The 18980-nt window shown below is 36.7% G+C and overlaps 1 protein-coding gene across 7 annotated transcripts in view; it reads right to left on the reverse strand.

The window, feature by feature from the left end:
* Positions 1-18980, reverse strand: part of Cadm2 (cell adhesion molecule 2) — a 965502-nt gene that overhangs the window by 90557 nt on the left and 855965 nt on the right. For all 7 annotated transcript variants that reach the window (XR_001781826.2, NM_001347247.1, XM_006523026.4 and 4 more), the window contains one exon: positions 1227-1405. Coding sequence is in view for 6 of the 7 variants with exons in the window: in NM_001347247.1 (NP_001334176.1) it covers positions 1227-1405 (179 nt within the window). In the remaining variant the exon portion in view is untranslated. The remainder of the gene's footprint in view (positions 1-1226; positions 1406-18980) is intronic.

The following is an 18980-nucleotide window of genomic DNA, read 5'->3' on the forward strand; positions in this document are numbered from 1 at the left end:
ACCAAGAGAGCATGATTTTTTTTTCCCAACTTGAATTGCTTTAAAGAAACAAGTGACATACTTTCATTTGGGTATAATATTTCTTCACTCATTTCTCCTTCAATTCTCCATGGTTTTAAGGTCCATTTCTGTCAGCACAGCCGATCATACTATACAACATGCAGGCAGGAGTCTCACTTAGTGGACAGTAGCACTTATAACTTCAGATAAATCAGGTATACCAGGCTGTGCACATGTCGTATATAGATATGTACTCTTGGATCCTGCTCTTACATCCTGAGGAATTTTTGTGACTAAATAAGGTAGTATTTCTTATAACGTGGCTGGCAATGAAGGTGGCATTTCACAGATATGCATTTACCACACTTAATTTCAGCCTAATTATTACAATAAAAGCAGGGATTTTCCTCAAGGTTGATTTTTTTTAACTCTTCACAATCTATTACAAATACAACACAAAACTCTATAATTTCCAGTCTGTTTACTTGAGAAAATCCTTTTCACTATGTGTCTTCATTGTTTTAATATAGCAGTTATTATATTATTTTCTTCATCCCTTATAGTATTATAACAAAATAATACTTGGAAATATAATAAAAATAAGGTATTCTTTTCCAGAAAAGTAAACCTTTTCAAAGAACTAGACTTAGACTTACTCCTGCAAATATTTTGTTCATTTTTTTTTTTGAGAACTAGGTTTATTAAGCATCCATGCTTCTAGCAGCATAGACTCAGACAAAAGACAGTAAACACATTCTTTCTATGATGCTTAAGGTCCATTGAGTTTATCACTGCACTTTGTTAATTTCACTCATAGCTCACGTTTGTAATTGTTCAAAGGGTAGAATAATAGGTTCAGGAAAAAAATGCCTTGGTGCAATACATGAGGGAAACACTGCTGCTAATTCTTTCTCATAGAGATCCATGGAGATCTCATAGAGATCCAGGATGATCTCATAGAGATCCAGGATGCACTCTGGCATCTATGAGAAGCTACCAGAGGCTATTCTATAAAGCAACTACTTCTTAATATCCAAACTTGAAACATATTAAGTGTATATCTTGGAGATATTCATAATCACGAGAGGTCCTTCTGAAAGAAAAATAAGACCTATTTAACTTATTTTTTAACCAATTTTGACAGATTTGAACTCTTTAATAGATTTGAAGAATTATCCGCCACACTTTTCTTCCATTCATGTGTAATGTTTTCCCAAAGATCTTACCGTGAACAATGAGGACATACTCGGCACTGCTTTGGCCAATGGTGTTAGTGGCTTCACATCGGTAAGTGCCATTGTCCGTTTTGTTCAGGAAGAGAATGTTGAGTTCCCTACCACTCACAACCATTCGATCAGGATCTGGTAATTCGGCACCATCTTTCGTCCACAAAACAGGTTCTGGCCTATTGGGTACAGGCATGCATGTAGAGAGAGAAAAAAATAGGAAATGTTAAATGTTCTGTGAGCAAAATCAAATGATTCATATAGACATCTTTCTCATGCCTGTGTGTTGGCTTTGACAGGGTATGAATAAACCATCAAACATTAACTCAAAAGAATTGGAGATAAATATACTTGAATTCTGTTCTACTTAATCGGTAAGATATGTGCTAAGGAACAGGTTTGTTACGTCTCTGCAGCTGTCACTTCGAGAGGTCTACTTCTATCATTCCAGTGTCTAGATGTTGTTAAAGACTAGCATTTCACAGTGAACTATTTTCTTTGGTCTACTGCCATAATTCTGCCTTAGATTTATCTGAAATTATACTATGAAATTATACTCCTGAAGCTACCCTTCTTCCTCGTACCACTACTGTTTTTTCTGTTCTCCTAAACAACTTGCCTACCTGTGTTTCTTCAACAGTGTGTAATCAGTGGAATAGGGAGATGGCTTAGTGGGTAGAGCACTTGATACACAACCCTGAATATAAATTCCATGCCTGGTAGAAAGAGAGCGAGTCTTGAAATGTTCCCTCTGCGTACCATTGTGGGAAAGCACACACACACACACACACACACACACACACACACACACACGCACGCACACACACTATAATATTTTTTAATCTTTACAAAATGTAGTCAGATATGGTATGACAGTTCTTCCCCACTGAAATCTATGATACCCACTGTAAATGAAGTAACAGGTACTGTTTGAATTTTACCAGAATTCATAAATATGATACACATATTTCTGCCCAAGTTTTTGGCATTGTGCTCTTGAAGAGCTTTTATATAATGTTATTGCTAAAGGAGTTAGGCTTTGATACCTGTTCCTGATAATGTTCCTAAATTCACTGTAAATATTTGTATAATAACAAATCTTTTGATTCAAGGAGATCCACCTATGAGATGCTTTAAAGGGACATTCTCCATGGATTCCTGGGGAGTCTCAGAAGTCAGTTACATGAAAATATTTTTTTAATTTGATATTTACTTTATTTACATTTCAAATGTTATCCCCTTACCCAGGTTCCCTTTCTCCAGGAAACATCCTATCACATCCTCTCTCCTCCTGCTTCTATGAGATTCATACCCTACTGGTATGAACTAGATACCCCTTATGAGTTGTTGGTCAGGTAACTTCCAGAGACTTCCCTAAAACAATGCAGGCAGTTGGTGTTCATCCACTTGGTTGTCCACCAGAATTAGTTCCTAAAAATATTTGCTGAAGCTGCCTACACACCTACACACCTACACACCTACACACCTACACACCTACACACCTACACACCGTGCTTTCATGCTACAGAGATCTAGCTAGAAAGGAGTTAGGAGCTTCCTTCCTGACACCTACATTTCAAAGCCGCAGAAGGTGCTATGTAGGCTGCTAGTACAGAAAGGGCATCTGCTGTCTTACCCAGTGCTGAATTCTATAAACTATGGAACAAATCTGCCAGGCAAGATATGTCTATGACTGGAATTTTGGTATGACTGTTGTGAAAGTAAAATAACTCTGTAACTGATTTTGAGGCCTGTTCCATAGGAAGGAATCTATATCTTTTAGTATGGCTTACAGTATAAATCTGATCAGTATCACATGTGGCAGAGGGGGCTCATAGGGTGTAGAAAAGTGGCTGTCACCCTTCCTAAGGCTGAGACCCTTTCCTGCAATTCCTCATGTTGTGGTAACCCTGAACCATAAAATTATTTTGCTGCTACTTCGTAACTGTCATTTTGCTACTATTATGAATCATAATGTAAATATTTGATATGCAGGATATCTGACATGTCACTCTTAAAGGGGGTCACAACCCAAAGTTTGAGAACCACTGCTTCAGAAGGTAACTGACTATCATCACGTAGCTAAATTGAATTACCATCAATTTGTCTTTTTAAACATTATACCTATATGGAAAGAGAAATGATACTCTCAGCCTTAAGTAGCAAGAGCTTCTTTCCAGGGTATGACAATGGAGACAGAGACTTCATAAGATACCCAGAATAAGTGGTGGATGAGTGCTTGGTCCACATTACAATAGACTGGGCAGAAAGGTTGTAAGAGATTGACAAGGGAGAGAAGGGCTACAGAGTAGCTTCTTCTGGTCAAGGCATGACCATAGCAATGACACACACACACAAATGCAGCTGCAGACACCTGCACTGGGGTTCTACAAGAATGGACCCATGTCAGCAGTCAGGGAAGGATGGAAGAGGTACTCTGAAGTCTCGTATACCTCACTGCTCAACTATTTTCTATTTGTTAGTTTTGGGGGGAATGCAGTCATTGCCTTTATGGGACTCTAACTGATGACATTACCAGGATGCCATGGGTAATTCCAAACCAATCTCACACACATAACCCAAGTGAAACAAAATGTGTTATGAATCTGAAAATGGATTGGTAGGGATGTAGGAGAGTTAAAAGAGATGGGAGGGAGATAAGCAAGGGAGGTACAAAGACACAAATTATGTTATAAACATGTATGATTTGTAAAGGACAAACATAAAGTGTATATATGTATGTATGCATGTATGTATGTATGTATATATGTATACGTGTATATGTGTATACGTGTATATGTGTATATGTGTATATGTGCATATATGTATATGTGTATATGTGTATATGTGTATATGTGTATATATGTATATGTGTATATATGTATATATGTACATACATATATGTACATATATGTATATATGCATATATGTATGTATGTATATATGTATATATGTATGTATGTATATACGTATATATGTATGTATATATGTATGTATGTATATATGTATGTATGTATGTATGTATATGTGTATATGTGTATATGTGTATATGTGTATATGTGTATATGTGTATATGTGTATATGTGTATATGTGTATATGTGTATATGTGTATATGTGTATATGTGTATATGTGTATATGTGTATATGTGTATATGTGTATATGTGTATATGTGTATATGTGTATATGTGTATATGTGTATATGTATATATGTATATATGTATATATATATATATATGTATGTGTATGTGTATATGTAGACACACACACACATAGAAACAGAAAAGTGTTTTCCCCCAGATTGAGGAACTCGTTTGCCTTTTTCCTCTACACCTTTGCCTTTCTTCATTTAGTTGGTCATCTGTATTCTTTTCCAAAACCTTTGTAATACATAGAAAAGTAGAGTGCTTCTCTGAAGCATTCTAGCAATGTAATCCAACCCAGGGAGGGAATCATGACAATGCTGGCTCATAGTGTGTTGATTGGAAGGACGTTTTACAGTCTGCTCTGTGTAATTGGTCTAAGACATAGTAGCAGTTTCCTGGGATTGAACCTTCCTACTGTGGGCTCTGACACTATCTCCAGCTACATAGAGTCAGAATTGAAGTGAATTACAGGTTTCTTTGTGGATGTCCCTGGAAGGACTGATGCCTGGCAGAGAGAAACTGGCTGGCACATATATTTTTGTGAATAGGGTGAATTATTGCAGTGTGTTCGTAGAGAACAGTGAGCACTTTGGGTTTTTTTTGTTTTTTTTTTTTCCTATCTCTTCAGAAAGAGAAAGTAAAGGAATAAATGCAGTTTTACCAGAACTGTACTCATGAAGTTTCTGAAAGAGCATCTTTATATGAAAATAATTGAAGAATCTAAGCATAGGAAATTATGAAAATTTATCATTTTCTCACCCAAAGATATAGATAATTTTAATAGTCTATTGAGTAAAAGAAAACCTAATGCTAATAAATTTCTACTTGCTATATATATATATATTCTACTTAATCTACTTGCTATAAGAATTTAATAATTTGAATTTTGAAACACCCTGTATAATTTTATGTGTGCATATTCCCAGCATCCTTGGAAATTATAAAATAGGTCAAACGAAACTAGAATTTGTATCAGATAAAAAAGAGTAGAGTTTTGGTGATTATCCCAAAGCCATACAAATAATAATAATAAAAATAATATGGAAAATTTTTATTTAAAGCCACTAACTTTTCACTTCTCAAATGATGCACTTATAATAATAGAGCAATACTTTCTTGATTCACAAGTTAATATTGATAAGCATGGAGATCTAATTGTCCTTATACCACAAATTAACACATCAAATCTATATTGTAATTGTATTTTTTCTAACTAGTGAATATGTTTTCAAGTACCTCTTAAGCACATGGTTCTATATGTACATAATTTCATTTAGACTTTTTAAAAGATTTTATAGAAATAAACCTCTAAAGATTTGTGGAAATTTAAATGCTCAGTCTGTATTTTAAATTTTTCTTCTAAACACAACTTCCTTCTAATAAATGAGAGAAAAATAAAAGAACAGAGAATAAAAAAGAAAAAAATAACCTTTGTACACATTATGATAGTAAGAGACTGTGATTGAGTCTGTGTTACATCAATCGAAGATCTTCAGGCATTCCAGGTTCTACTCTGGGAGATAAGTCTTCAAAGTGATAAAGGTGTTCACATCATAAGATGTAATTTGATGACATTAGAGTTTATGCACAGGTTATGAATAGCCTAGACACATTCCTCCTTAAAATGTTCGACTTAATATCGAGTGCTTTAGCATGCCTTGGTGTAGCTTGTGTTCTACCTTAATGTAGAGGATCCTTGGCTCCTTCTAATGGGAACCTACATATGATCAAGTTTCTTCTTTCAGATGAATGATACTCTTCCCTCCATAAAAGAAGTTCCAGTCTATAGTTTTTGAATGCTAAGGTTAAAAACGAACAGGCAGGAGACATCAGGCATAACATGAGAGAGAACAGCAGAACTGTTAATGCCACAGACCAGCCTTACAGTGAGAACATTAACACAATCAATAGAGAATACCCCCTTTGTGTTACAAAATTTGAAGAATTTTTAGACAACCAGTATGAGTTAAAAAAAAAAATCATGTTTCTTTTGTCTACTAAATCTCCAAACTCAAAAAAATTGGTGTTATGAGGAGGTATACTTAGGTTCTTATAAGATAGAAAGTTATGGAAATAAGAATAGTACTCAAATGTCCTCATGGATTCCTTCCTGTATTTTAAAGTCTTCGTGCGATAGATTATACTCTTACCAGAAAATTTTAAAAGTTAGTTTATTGTTCTCATCATGAAAGAATTTTTGAAATAATAATTTAATTACCACATTTTCCCCTTTAATTTCCTTCCTCCAAATCCTTCTATATACTCTTCCCATTCTTCTTATTCATGGCCTTACCTCCACCATTAATTGCTATTGCATGAATATATATGTGTGTGTAAACATGTACTCCTAAATACTAACTATAACCTGTTTATTCTGTTTAATTTCCCTTGTAACATTATAGATTTTCAGAGCTCACTGTTTGGAACTGGGCAAATGACCATTGTGTTCTTCCCTGGGGAAGACCATCTCTCCCATTCCTCCCAGTTTTCAGTTGCCTAGAATTCTCAGTGTAGTGTTAAGGTCTTGGGGAGTTTTCCCTGTTCAGTTTAGCATGTCTACTAGTATCATCATTGTTCTGCTCAAATTTTGGCAGTCATGATGGTGAGTCTTTATGTGTATAGGTTCTGAACTGCACAAATCTGAGAAGAGGATTCCAATGTCATTCATACATTATTATTTATAAGTTAATTTTAATAGGAATTTATATAACTTTATGACTGCCAATTTATTTGATATGCTACTCCAGGTTAGATATTATGGTGAATTATTAACTTCTACTCAATTCATTTTTGTCTTTGGAAAACTCGTTCTGTGGAGTTTAGGATAGTAGCAATTCTTCTAATACTTCCAACTGTAAGTGAAGTAATTCCTGTTGTACACTGTATGCACCCTGGTCAGGAAACTTTTCAAGGACCGCACATTAGCTTCTGCTTTAGGCATATGTTTTTGGAGAAGAATAAAGAATCAATAAGTAATTTAGATATACAATAGTGACTCCCATGATTCAGATTGGCCTGCAAAAGTTTCTTCTGCTATTTTTATATTTGGAAGAAATAAAAGAACATCCAAAAGATGGGGAAATGTCCAGGCTGAGCCTCTTCCATAATGCTTACATCCTTCCATGAATTCTATAATTTTCTGTCACAATCACATATATGTTGAGATCTAACGCTAAAATCATTATGAAATTTAAACATTTTTTTCTACATGAAAAACACTCCATGTAATAGTATTCAAGAAAGCATCATGCTCTGACTCACAAGAAAGAAATTCAGCAAAATTTACGTCTAATATTTTCTTGATGACAAAGGAGGACTTTCAAGAATCTTCTGTTTTATCATGTACTTGTTTGAAATGCCCATTGGCTTCATTTCCATTTACAAATCCCATAGTGAGCCAATAGATTTCATTAAGGTTTTAATTATCAAAGAGATGTTTCAAAACACTGTTACTCTTTACTAATATTTCCACAGGATATTGGGGGAAAGTGTAATGTTCACTAACACTTGATTCCAAACTACGGATTAAGAAAAGCATTTTAGATAAGGAAATTATTTCATAATGGTGTGAAAAAAATATCTTGCTTATGTCATCAGGCTTGAAGGGAAACACCAATAAATATGAAACGTTTGTGAATTGGAGATCACAATTATTGAAATTGATAAATGTAGAGGGATATTAATTTTGTTGTGTTCAGAAAAGGCAGATCCTGAGAGGGATATCACTCACATGTTTTTCCCACTGCATAGACTGAGACCACTTTTAACACTCAAGCCCAAGATTTAATTGACAGAAAAAGAGAGGAAGAAGAGGGAAAAGGGGCAAGGGGACACAGAGACAGGAGGGATGCTAAAGATGGGTTTGCTTAGTATCTTAAACTTTTAAAGCAAATGTAAAAAAAGTTCAAAGAAAAAAGTATTCTTTAAATGCTGAAACTGGCCCTTCTGCTCGACTCGAGACTCGAGCCCCGGGCAACCTTGCCAGCAGAGTCTTGCCCAACACCCGCAAGGGCCCACACGGGACTCCCCACGGGACCCTAAGACCTCTGGTGAGTGGAACACAGCGCCTGCCCCAATCCAATCGCGCGGAACTTGAGACTGCTGTACATAGGGAAGCAGGCTACCCGGGCCTGATCTGGGGCACAAGTCCCTTCCGCTCGACTCGAGACTGGAGCCCCGGGCTACCTTACCAGCAGAGTCTTGCCCAACACCCGCAAGGGCCCACACGGGACTCCCCACGGGACCCTAAGACCTCTGGTGAGTGGAACACAGCGCCTGCCCCAATCCAATCGCGCGGAACTTGAGACTGCTGTACATAGGGAAGCAGGCTACCCGGGCCTGATCTGGGGCACAAGTCCCTTCCGCTCGACTCGAGACTGGAGCCCCGGGCTACCTTGCCAGCAGAGTCTTGCCCAACACCCGCAAGGGCCCACACGGGACTCCCCACGGGACCCTAAGACCTCTGGTGAGTGGAACACAGCGCCTGCCCCAATCCAATTGCGCGGAACTTGAGACTGCGGTACATAGGGAAGCAGGCTACCCGGGCTTGATCTGGGGCACAAACCCCTTCCACTCCACTCGAGCCCCGGGCTACCTTGCCAGCTGAGTCGCCTGACACCCGCAAGGGCCCACACAGGATTCCACACGTGATCCTAAGACCTCTAGTGAGTGGAACACAACTTCTGCCAGGAGTCTGGTTCGAACACCAGATATCTGGGTACCTGCCTTGCAAGAAGAGAGCTTGCCTGCAGAGAATACTCTGCCCACTGAAACTAAGGAGAGTGCTACCCTCCAGGTCTGCTCATAGAGGCTAACAGAGTCACCTGAAGAACAAGCTCTTAACAGTGACAACTAAAAGAGCTAGCTCAGAGATTACCAGATGGCGAAAGGCAAACGTAAGAATCCTACTAACAGAAATCAAGACCACTCACCATCATCAGAACGCAGCACTCCCACCCCACCTAGTCCTGGGCACCCCAACACAACCGAAAATCTAGACCCAGATTTAAAAACATTTCTCATGATGATGATAGAGGACATCAAGAAGGACTTTCATAAGTCACTTAAAGAATTACAGGAGAGCACTGCTAAAGAGTTACAGGCCCTTAAAGAAAAGCAGGAAAACAGCCAAACAGGTAGAAATCATTAAAGAAAAACAGGAAAACACATCCAAACAGGTGATGGAAATGAACAAAACCATACTAGAACTAAAAGGGGAAGTAGACACAATAAAGAAAACCCAAAGCGAGACAACGCTGGAGATAGAAACCCTAGGAAAGAGATCTGGAACCATAGATGCGAGCATCAGCAACAGAATACAAGAAATGGAAGAGAGAATCTCAGGTGCAGAAGATTCCATAGAGAACATCGACACAACAGTCAAAGAAAATACAAAATGCAAAAGGATCCTAACTCAAAACATCCAGGTAATCCAGGACACAATGAGAAGACCAAACCTACGGATAATAGGAATTGATGAGAATGAAGATTTTCAACTTAAAGGGCCAGCTAATATCTTCAACAAAATAATAGAAGAAAACTTCCCAAACATAAAAAAAGAGATGCCCATGATCATACAAGAAGCCTACAGAACTCCAAATAGACTGGACCAGAAAAGAAATTCCTCCCGACACATAATAATCAGAACAACAAACGCACTAAATAAAGATAGAATATTAAAAGCAGTAAGGGAGAAAGGTCAAGTAACATATAAAGGAAGGCCTATCAGAATTACACCAGACTTTTCACCAGAGACTATGAAAGCCAGAAGAGCCTGGACAGATGTTATACAGACACTAAGAGAACACAAATGCCAGCCCAGGCTACTATACCCAGCCAAACTCTCAATTACCATAGATGGAGAAACCAAAGTATTCCACGACAAAAACAAATTCACACAATATCTTTCCACGAATCCAGCCCTTCAAAGGATAATAACAGAAAAGAAGCAATACAAGGACGGAAATCACGCCCTAGAACAACCAAGAAAGTAATCATTCAACAAACCAAAAAGAATGACAGCCACAAGAACAGAATGCCAACTCTAACAACAAAAATAAAAGGGAGCAACAATTACTTCTCCTTAATATCTCTTAATATCAATGGACTCAATTCCCCAATAAAAAGACATAGACTAACAGACTGGCTACACAAACAGGACCCAACATTCTGCTGCTTACAGGAAACCCATCTCAGGGAAAAAGACAGACACTACCTCAGAGTGAAAGGCTGGAAAACAATTTTCCAAGCAAATGGACTGAAGAAACAAGCTGGAGTAGCCATTTTAATATCGGATAAAATCGACTTCCAACCCAAAGTTAAAAAAAAAAGACAAGGAGGGACACTTCATACTCATCAAAGGTAAAATCCTCCAAGAGGAACTCTCAATTCTGAATATCTACGCACCAAATGCAAGGGCAGCCACATTCATTAGAGACACTTTAGTAAAGCTCAAAGCATACATTGCACCTCACACAATAATAGTGGGAGACTTCAACACACCACTTTCATCAAAGGACAGATCGTGGAAACAGAAACTAAACAGGGACACAGTGAAACTAACAGAAGTTATGGAACAAATGGACCTGACAGATATCTACAGAACATTTTATCCTAAAACAAAAGGATATACCTTCTTCTCAGCACCTCACGGGACCTTCTCCAAAATTGACCATATAATTGGTCACAAAACAGGCCTCAATAGATACAAAAATATTGAAATTGTCCCATGTATCCTATCAGACCACCATGGCCTAAGACTGATCTTCAATAACAACATAAATAATGGAAAGCCAACATTCACGTGGAAACTGAATAACACTCTTCTCAATGATACCTTGGTCAAGGAAGGAATAAAGAAAGAAATTAAAGACTTTTTAGAGTTTAATGAAAATGAAGCCACAACGTACCCAAACCTATGGGACACAATGAAAGCATTTCTAAGAGGGAAACTCATAGCTCTGAGTGCCTCCAAGAAGAAACGGGAGACAGCACATACTAGCAGCTTGACGACACATCTAAAAGCCCTAGAAAAAAAGGAAGCAAATTCATCCAAGAGGAGTAGACAGCAGGAAATAATCAAACTCAGGGGTGAAATCAACCAAGTGGAAACAAGAAGAACTATTCAAAGAATTAACCAAACGAGGAGTTGGTTCTTTGAGAAAATCAACAAGATAGATAAACCCTTAGCTAGACTCACTAAAGGGCACAGGGACAAAATCCTAATTAACAAAATCAGAAATGAAAAGGGAGACATAAAAACAGATCCTGAAGAAATCCAAAACACCATCAGATCCTTCTACAAAAGGCTATACTCAACAAAACTGGAAAACCTGGACGAAATGGACAAATTTCTGGACAGATACCAGGTACCAAAGTTGAATCAGGATCAAGTTGACCATCTAAACAGTCCCATATGACCAAAAGAAATAGAAGCAGTTATTAATAGTCTCCCAACCAAAAAAAGCCCAGGACCAGATGGGTTTAGTGCAGAGTTCTATCAGACCTTCAAAGAAGATCTAATTCCAATTCTGCACAAACTATTTCACAAAATAGAAGTAGAAGGTACTCTACCCAACTCATTTTATGAAGCCACTATTACTCTGATACCTAAACCACAGAAAGATCCAACAAAGATAGAGAACTTCAGACCAATTTCTCTTATGAATATCGATGCAAAAATCCTCAATAAAATTCTCGCTAACCGAATCCAAGAACACATTAAAGCAATCATCCATCCTGACCAAGTAGGTTTTATTCCAGGGATGCAGGGATGGTTTAATATACGAAAATCCATCAATGTAATCCATTATATAAACAAACTCAAAGACAAAAACCACATGATCATCTCGATAGATGCAGAAAAAGCATTTGACAAGATCCAACACCCATTCATGATAAAAGTTTTGGAAAGATCAGGAATTCAAGGCCCATACCTAAACATGATAAAAGCAATCTACAGCAAACCAGTAGCCAACATCAAAGTAAATGGAGAGAAACTGGAAGCAATCCCACTAAAATCAGGGACTAGACAAGGCTGCCCACTTTCTCCCTACCTTTTCAACATAGTACTTGAAGTATTAGCCAGAGCAATTCGACAACAAAAGGAGATCAAGGGGATACAAATTGGAAAAGAGGAAGTCAAAATATCACTTTTTGCAGATGATATGATAGTATATATAAGTGACCCTAAAAATTCTACCAGAGAACTCCTAAACCTGATAAACAGCTTCGGTGAAGTAGCTGGATATAAAATAAACTCAAACAAGTCAATGGCCTTTCTCTATACAAAGAATAAACAGGCTGAGAAAGAAATTAGGGAAACAATACCCTTCTCAATAGTCACAAATAATATAAAATATCTTGGCGTGACTCTAACTAAGGAAGTGAAAGATCTGTATGATAAAAACTTCAAATCTCTGAAGAAAGAAATTAAGGACGATCTCAGAAGATGGAAAGATCTCCCATGCTCATGGATTGGCAGGATCAACATTGTAAAAATGGCTATCTTGCCAAAAGCAATCTACAGATTCAATGCAATCCCCATCAAAATTCCAACTCAATTCTTCAACGAATTGGAAGGAGCAATTTGCAAATTTGTCTGGAATAACAAAAAACCTAGGATAGCAAAAAGTCTTCTCAAGGATAAAAGAACTTCTGGCGGAATCACCATGCCTGACCTAAAGCTTTACTACAGAGCAATTGTGATAAAAACTGCATGGTACTGGTATAGAGACAGACAAGTAGACCAATGGAATAGAATTGAAGACCCAGAAATGAACCCACACACCTATGGTCACTTGATCTTCGACAAGGGAGCTAAAACCATCCAGTGGAAGAAAGACAGCATTTTCAACAATTGGTGCTGGCACAACTGGTTGTTATCGTGTAGAAGAATGCGAATCGATCCATACTTATCTCCTTGTACTAAGGTCAAATCTAAGTGCATCAAGGAACTTCACATAAAACCAGAGACACTGAAACTTATAGAGGAGAAAGTGGGGAAAAGCCTTGAAGATATGGGCACAGGGGAAAAATTCCTGAACAGAACAGCAATGGCTTGTGCTGTAAGATCGAGAATTGACAAATGGGACCTAATGAAACTCCAAAGTTTCTGCAAGGCAAAAGACACCGTCAATAAGACAAAAAGACCACCAACAGATTGGGAAAGGATCTTTACCTATCCTAAATCAGATAGGGGACTAATATCCAACATATATAAAGAACTCAAGAAGGTGGACTTCAGAAAATCAAATAACCCCATTAAAAAATGGGGCTTTGAACTGAACAAAGAATTCTCACCTGAGGAATACCGAATGGCAGAGAAGCACTTGAAAAAATGTTCAACATCCTTAATCATCAGGGAAATGCAAATCAAAACAACCCTGAGATTCCACCTCACACCAGTCGGAATGGCTAAGATCAAAAATTCAGGTGACAGCAGATGCTGGCGTGGATGTGGAGAAAGAGGAACACTCCTCCATTGTTGGTGGGAATGCAGGCTTGTACAACCACTCTGGAAATCAGTCTGGCGGTTCCTCCGAAAACTGGACATAGTACTACCGGAGGATCCAGCAATACCTCTCCTGGGCATATATCCAGAAGATGCCCCAACAGGTAAGAAGGACACATGCTCCACTATGTTCATAGCAGCCTTATTTATAATAGCCAGAAGCTGGAAAGAACCTAGATGCCCCTCAACAGAGGAATGGATACAGAAAATGTGGTACATCTACACAATGGAGTACTACTCAGCTATTAAAAAGAATGAATTTATGAAATTCCTAGCCAAATGGATGGACCTGGAGGGCATCATCCTGAGTGAGGTAACACATTCACAAAGAAACTCACACAATATGTATTCACTGATAAGTGGATATTAGCCCCAAACCTAGGATACCCAAGATATAAGATATAATTTGCTAAACACATGAAACTCAAGAAGAATGAAGACTGAAGTGTGGACACTATGCCCCTCCTTAGATTTGGGAACAAAACACCCATGGAAGGAGTTACAGAGACAAAGTTTGGAGCTGAGATGAAAGGATGGACCATGTAGAGACTGCCATATCCAGGGATCCACCCCATAATCAGCATCCAAACGCTGACACCATTGAATACACTAGCAAGATTTTATTGAAAGGACCCAGATGTAGCTGTCTCTTGTGAGACTATGCCGGGGCCTAGCAAACACAGTAGTGGATGCTCACAGTCAGCTAATGGATGGATCATAGGGCTCCCAATGGAGGAGCTAGAGAAAGTAGCCAAGGAGCTAAAGGGATCTGCAACCCTATAGGTGGAACAACATTATGAACTAACCAGTACCCCGGAGCTCTTGACTCTAGCTGCATATATATCAAAAGATGGCCTAGTCGGCCATCACTGGGAAGAGAGGCCCATTGGACTTGCAAACTCTATATGCCCCAGTACAGGGGAACACCAGGGCCAAAAAGGGGGAGTGGGTGGGCAGGGGAGTGGGGGTGGGTGGATATGGGGGACTTTTGGTATAGCATTGGAAATGTAAATGAGTTAAATACCTAATAAAAAATGGAAAAAAAAATTAAAAAAAAAAAATAAATGCTGAAACTGACTGCTGGGGGTTAAAGATGTTAAGCAGGAAAAACAAAATATGATTACTTCAAAGGTATTTCTCAGGTTGATCATCTTAGTCACTTGTTAGTGGTCTTCAAAGGATATGCTTCTCATATATATTAATATTATACATATATGTAAACTATAAAATACTCTTCTGTGTATTTGGAGTAAATATCAAGCCTCATTTATTTTTCAGATTTACCTGTTGTGTTATTTCACGGAAAAAGAAATGCTTTTCACATGTGATTTTTAAATGTCTTGTGTATATATATGTGAGTGTGTGTATGTGTAAATGCACATGTGCACAAATATGCAAACATATTTCTGTAGATGCTTGTGAGAACCTGAGACCAACTCTAGGGGTCCTTTCTCTGGGGTTGCACAAATGTTTTAAACTAATATTAAGTATTATTATCATTATTGGTTTTGTTGATAAGGATTATGATGATGATGTTATAGTTGCTGCTGATGGTATTGTTGTTATGAATGCATGATATGTTCAGTGCAAGTGAGGAATTCTGCATGTCACTGCAAGCATCTCAACATCAGGTGACACTTCCTGGAGCTGGTGTCTTTTTGTCTTTCTATATTTGAATGGATTCTAGATATAAGTGAAAGTACCTTTATACACTGAGCCATCTCATAGGTCTCCCTGATTTTCAGAGACAGGGTCTTTTACTAACAGGTAGCTTGCTGATTAGCTAGGTATGATAGCTGGCAATCCCCAGAACTCTTTGTATCTCTACTTCCTGGTAAGCTATATACACACAAGTGCATTTTCCTTTACCCCACCCCCACCCCTGGTATATTATCAAGCTGCCCTGATCTATTGAGATTCTCTTGTTGATACACAGAAATCTTGAATGCTGCAAATGAACAAGGTTGATTTGCATTACAACAGGAATGTCAAGGGTCTTTCTACTTAGAACATTTCAAAGTCTAAGAGCTCTGTTCTTATAGCTTGGATTTTTAACTTGAATGAAAGGAAAAAAAAAGGCTAGTGTGAAAGAATAATGCAAGTAAGGAACATTTTTAAATAACATTGCCTCTAAGTATATATTTTCCATTGGATTCCTAACATGGTATAATTAACCTGGAACTAGCTGTATAGTGAGACCATGTCTCAAAAATAAAATAAAATAAAATAAAATAAAATAAAATAAAATAAAATAAAATAAAATGAAATGAAATGAAATGAAATAAAATAAAATAAAATAAAATAAAATATTCATTGTGTGTCCAAAAAGATTCTTTGCTTTCTTTGATGACTATTCTTCTATATTAATGCACAATGAATACTTCTGTCTTCTATGGTCACTGCTGCTTCTATAATGTTTGTGTGTGTGTGTGTGTGTGTGTGTGTGTGTGTGTGTATCCCAGTTTTATAAGATCTACTGATAGTTGTTATCCTCACAAATATTCCTATTGAAAAGTTCAACAATGCAAAGCTCCTCTTAAAAGTCATCATTAGTACCTGTATGTGACAGAGTCAAAGACATCTTAAAAAATCATAAATAAAGCTAGATTGAAGTGCAAAATTTAAATCTGTATACTCCTTTATGTTTTCAGTTGAAATTTTGATTTCAATGTCTTCACTCACATAAATAACATTCCTCAAATATACTAAAGTCTTATGGCATCAAGTAAAAGGAATTCCATTATATTAATATGCATTTTGGTTGGAAAAATGAAATCAACATCAGACTTAATCATCATATTTAAATCTTAAGTAGTAAATAACTTATGGATATTTCTGATTAATCTCATCATATACTTGGCCATGAGTCTTGTGCTCTAAGATGCATTTTGTATCTGAGTTTAAATGTTTTATGGTTGAAATGGGAAATTTCCTATATGCCCTCTAGAAAGCTTGATGCTAATGGCATTTCTTTAAAGTGACTGAGAAATCCTGACTCACTTTTCACTGTTTTAATGTGGTACTTACTGACATTTATTTTAAATTACAGAGATATAAATGATTATACTTCGCACTGTATAATTCAAAACAACTTATGCCACAACAAACCAGAGATTATCCCTAAACAGATAAAATTCTGTGATCCTAAGGGAGAGAGAATTTTGTACAGAAGTTAAAAATATTCAAAGTTGGGAAAAATGCTTAAACTAATCTCTTAGGAGTTTCTAATGAAGGAAAAACAATTACTCAGGCCTTATCTACATTTAACATTTCTCTGTTTGATAAGCATAGAATATTAATTGCTAATTAAAATTCAACAAACCTTGGGTAAATATTAATTCTACCATAAACAAATATGGCTATCTATGTGTTTACACTGAGTATAAAATCTCTATGATATGTTTAGCAATGACCACCCTTAAATAAGGAGTTTTCTAAGCTTGTTTTTAAAAAAATCGTAAACTCCTGAAGTTTCCCTCTTGAATATTTTCACATTTTATGTTTCGCTCAACATTGGTGAATTTGAGATTTCAGATTATGCCTGTTTCTCGGGTTGTTCAGAGTGTCAGGACAATCTGAATCCAGAGAACATGCGTCAAGTGTCAGAGTCAAACTCTAGTTCAACAGTCCATTGTTCCCGATACTACAAAGTAGCACTATTAAATGTGTCTCTTTACTTTTATTGGAATCACTGCCTACTGCAAACTTCTTTTTAACCATGGCTTGCATCTTGTCTTAATGTAACACTTTCTGGGAAGTCATAGTGAGCTATAACTCATTTATATGATAGTCGGGGATTAAATGCTTTAAGTAAAGGCTGAAGAAAGTTGAATCTAAAAATTAATACTTTGAAAGTACATTTTAATCATTTCTATGAAATTCTTCTCAAAGGATTATACGCTTCTGCATTATTAAACAAAACATTTTTAATGGCACTCTAATTTTTCTAAACTAAAATTTCTTCTGTTAGAAATTTCTTTTCTACAATGAGTTAAATCACGGGAATTTAACATGTTCATTCTGAAAGTATCCCAACACTCTAAGTATCACATTTAATAAAGTAATTTTCAAATTATTTATGTTACACATTTTAAAAAATTACTGGATAACGTATGTCCCCAAAAAAACTAGTTCAACCTATGCCTTTACATTTTCATTACACAACCCTTTCATCCCATATCTATAATGTATTTTGTTATTTTATTTTCTGCTTTGGATTTATAAAGAAGGATCCAGTAAGTTGATTTGATGACATAGTAATGAGGCTTGAAAGGCAATTGAAGAGCATTTCCAGCACATCAAGACTCTTGTATTATTGGCCACCTCTGTCCTTGCTCTGTAAACTATCTTATATTCTCCATCTGCCTTCTCAGAATCCTTGACACTCCTCAGCCCTTCTGTGCACTTTCAAGTGGCAATATAGTCTGCTGACCTTGATTAAAACCTTTGCTACTCTCATGCTCTGCCTTTAAATATATATATTCCCCTCTTCATTTGCTACTTCAAGAACCGCAGATTTCTCTGGCACTCTGAATTTAGAAGAGTTGGACTTCTAGGCACTCATCAGTCTGATTCTACCTATTGTATTGAAGTCATTTGTAAATATTCATCTTTCTAAAAATTTAGGATATTGTTTTCTGTTTGATTTTTTTTTCTTGACTTTAAACATGAAAATTTCTGTCTTTGGTATTTGAGGTTTTTGTATGGTGTAAACATGCATGAACCAAGAAATTTTTGTTTTATATGTTTTAATTGAATAAAGCCCTGCTCCAGTATACAACATTTTTTTTGATGTCATTGACTGAAATACCTAATCTCTATAAAGATTTTTAATTAATTATTTGTATGTATTTTGTTTCTTCTATGTATTTATGGAGAAATGATAATCAAAATATTTGATGGGCAGTATAACAGGCAATAAATAATACTGTTAATTATACTGGCAAGCAAGAGGGAAATATGTACAAATGTATGACACATTATAGAATAAAAGGCTGAGAAAAAAGAAATATTATTGAGTAGAACTTTTAAAAGAACAAACTAGCTTACACTTTAGTGAGTTCTTTCAAAGATTCCTATTTTCTTTAACATATTAATC

This window comes from Mus musculus, chromosome 16, assembly GCF_000001635.26.
Source record: "Mus musculus strain C57BL/6J chromosome 16, GRCm38.p6 C57BL/6J".
Lineage (NCBI taxonomy): Eukaryota > Metazoa > Chordata > Mammalia > Rodentia > Muridae > Mus > Mus musculus.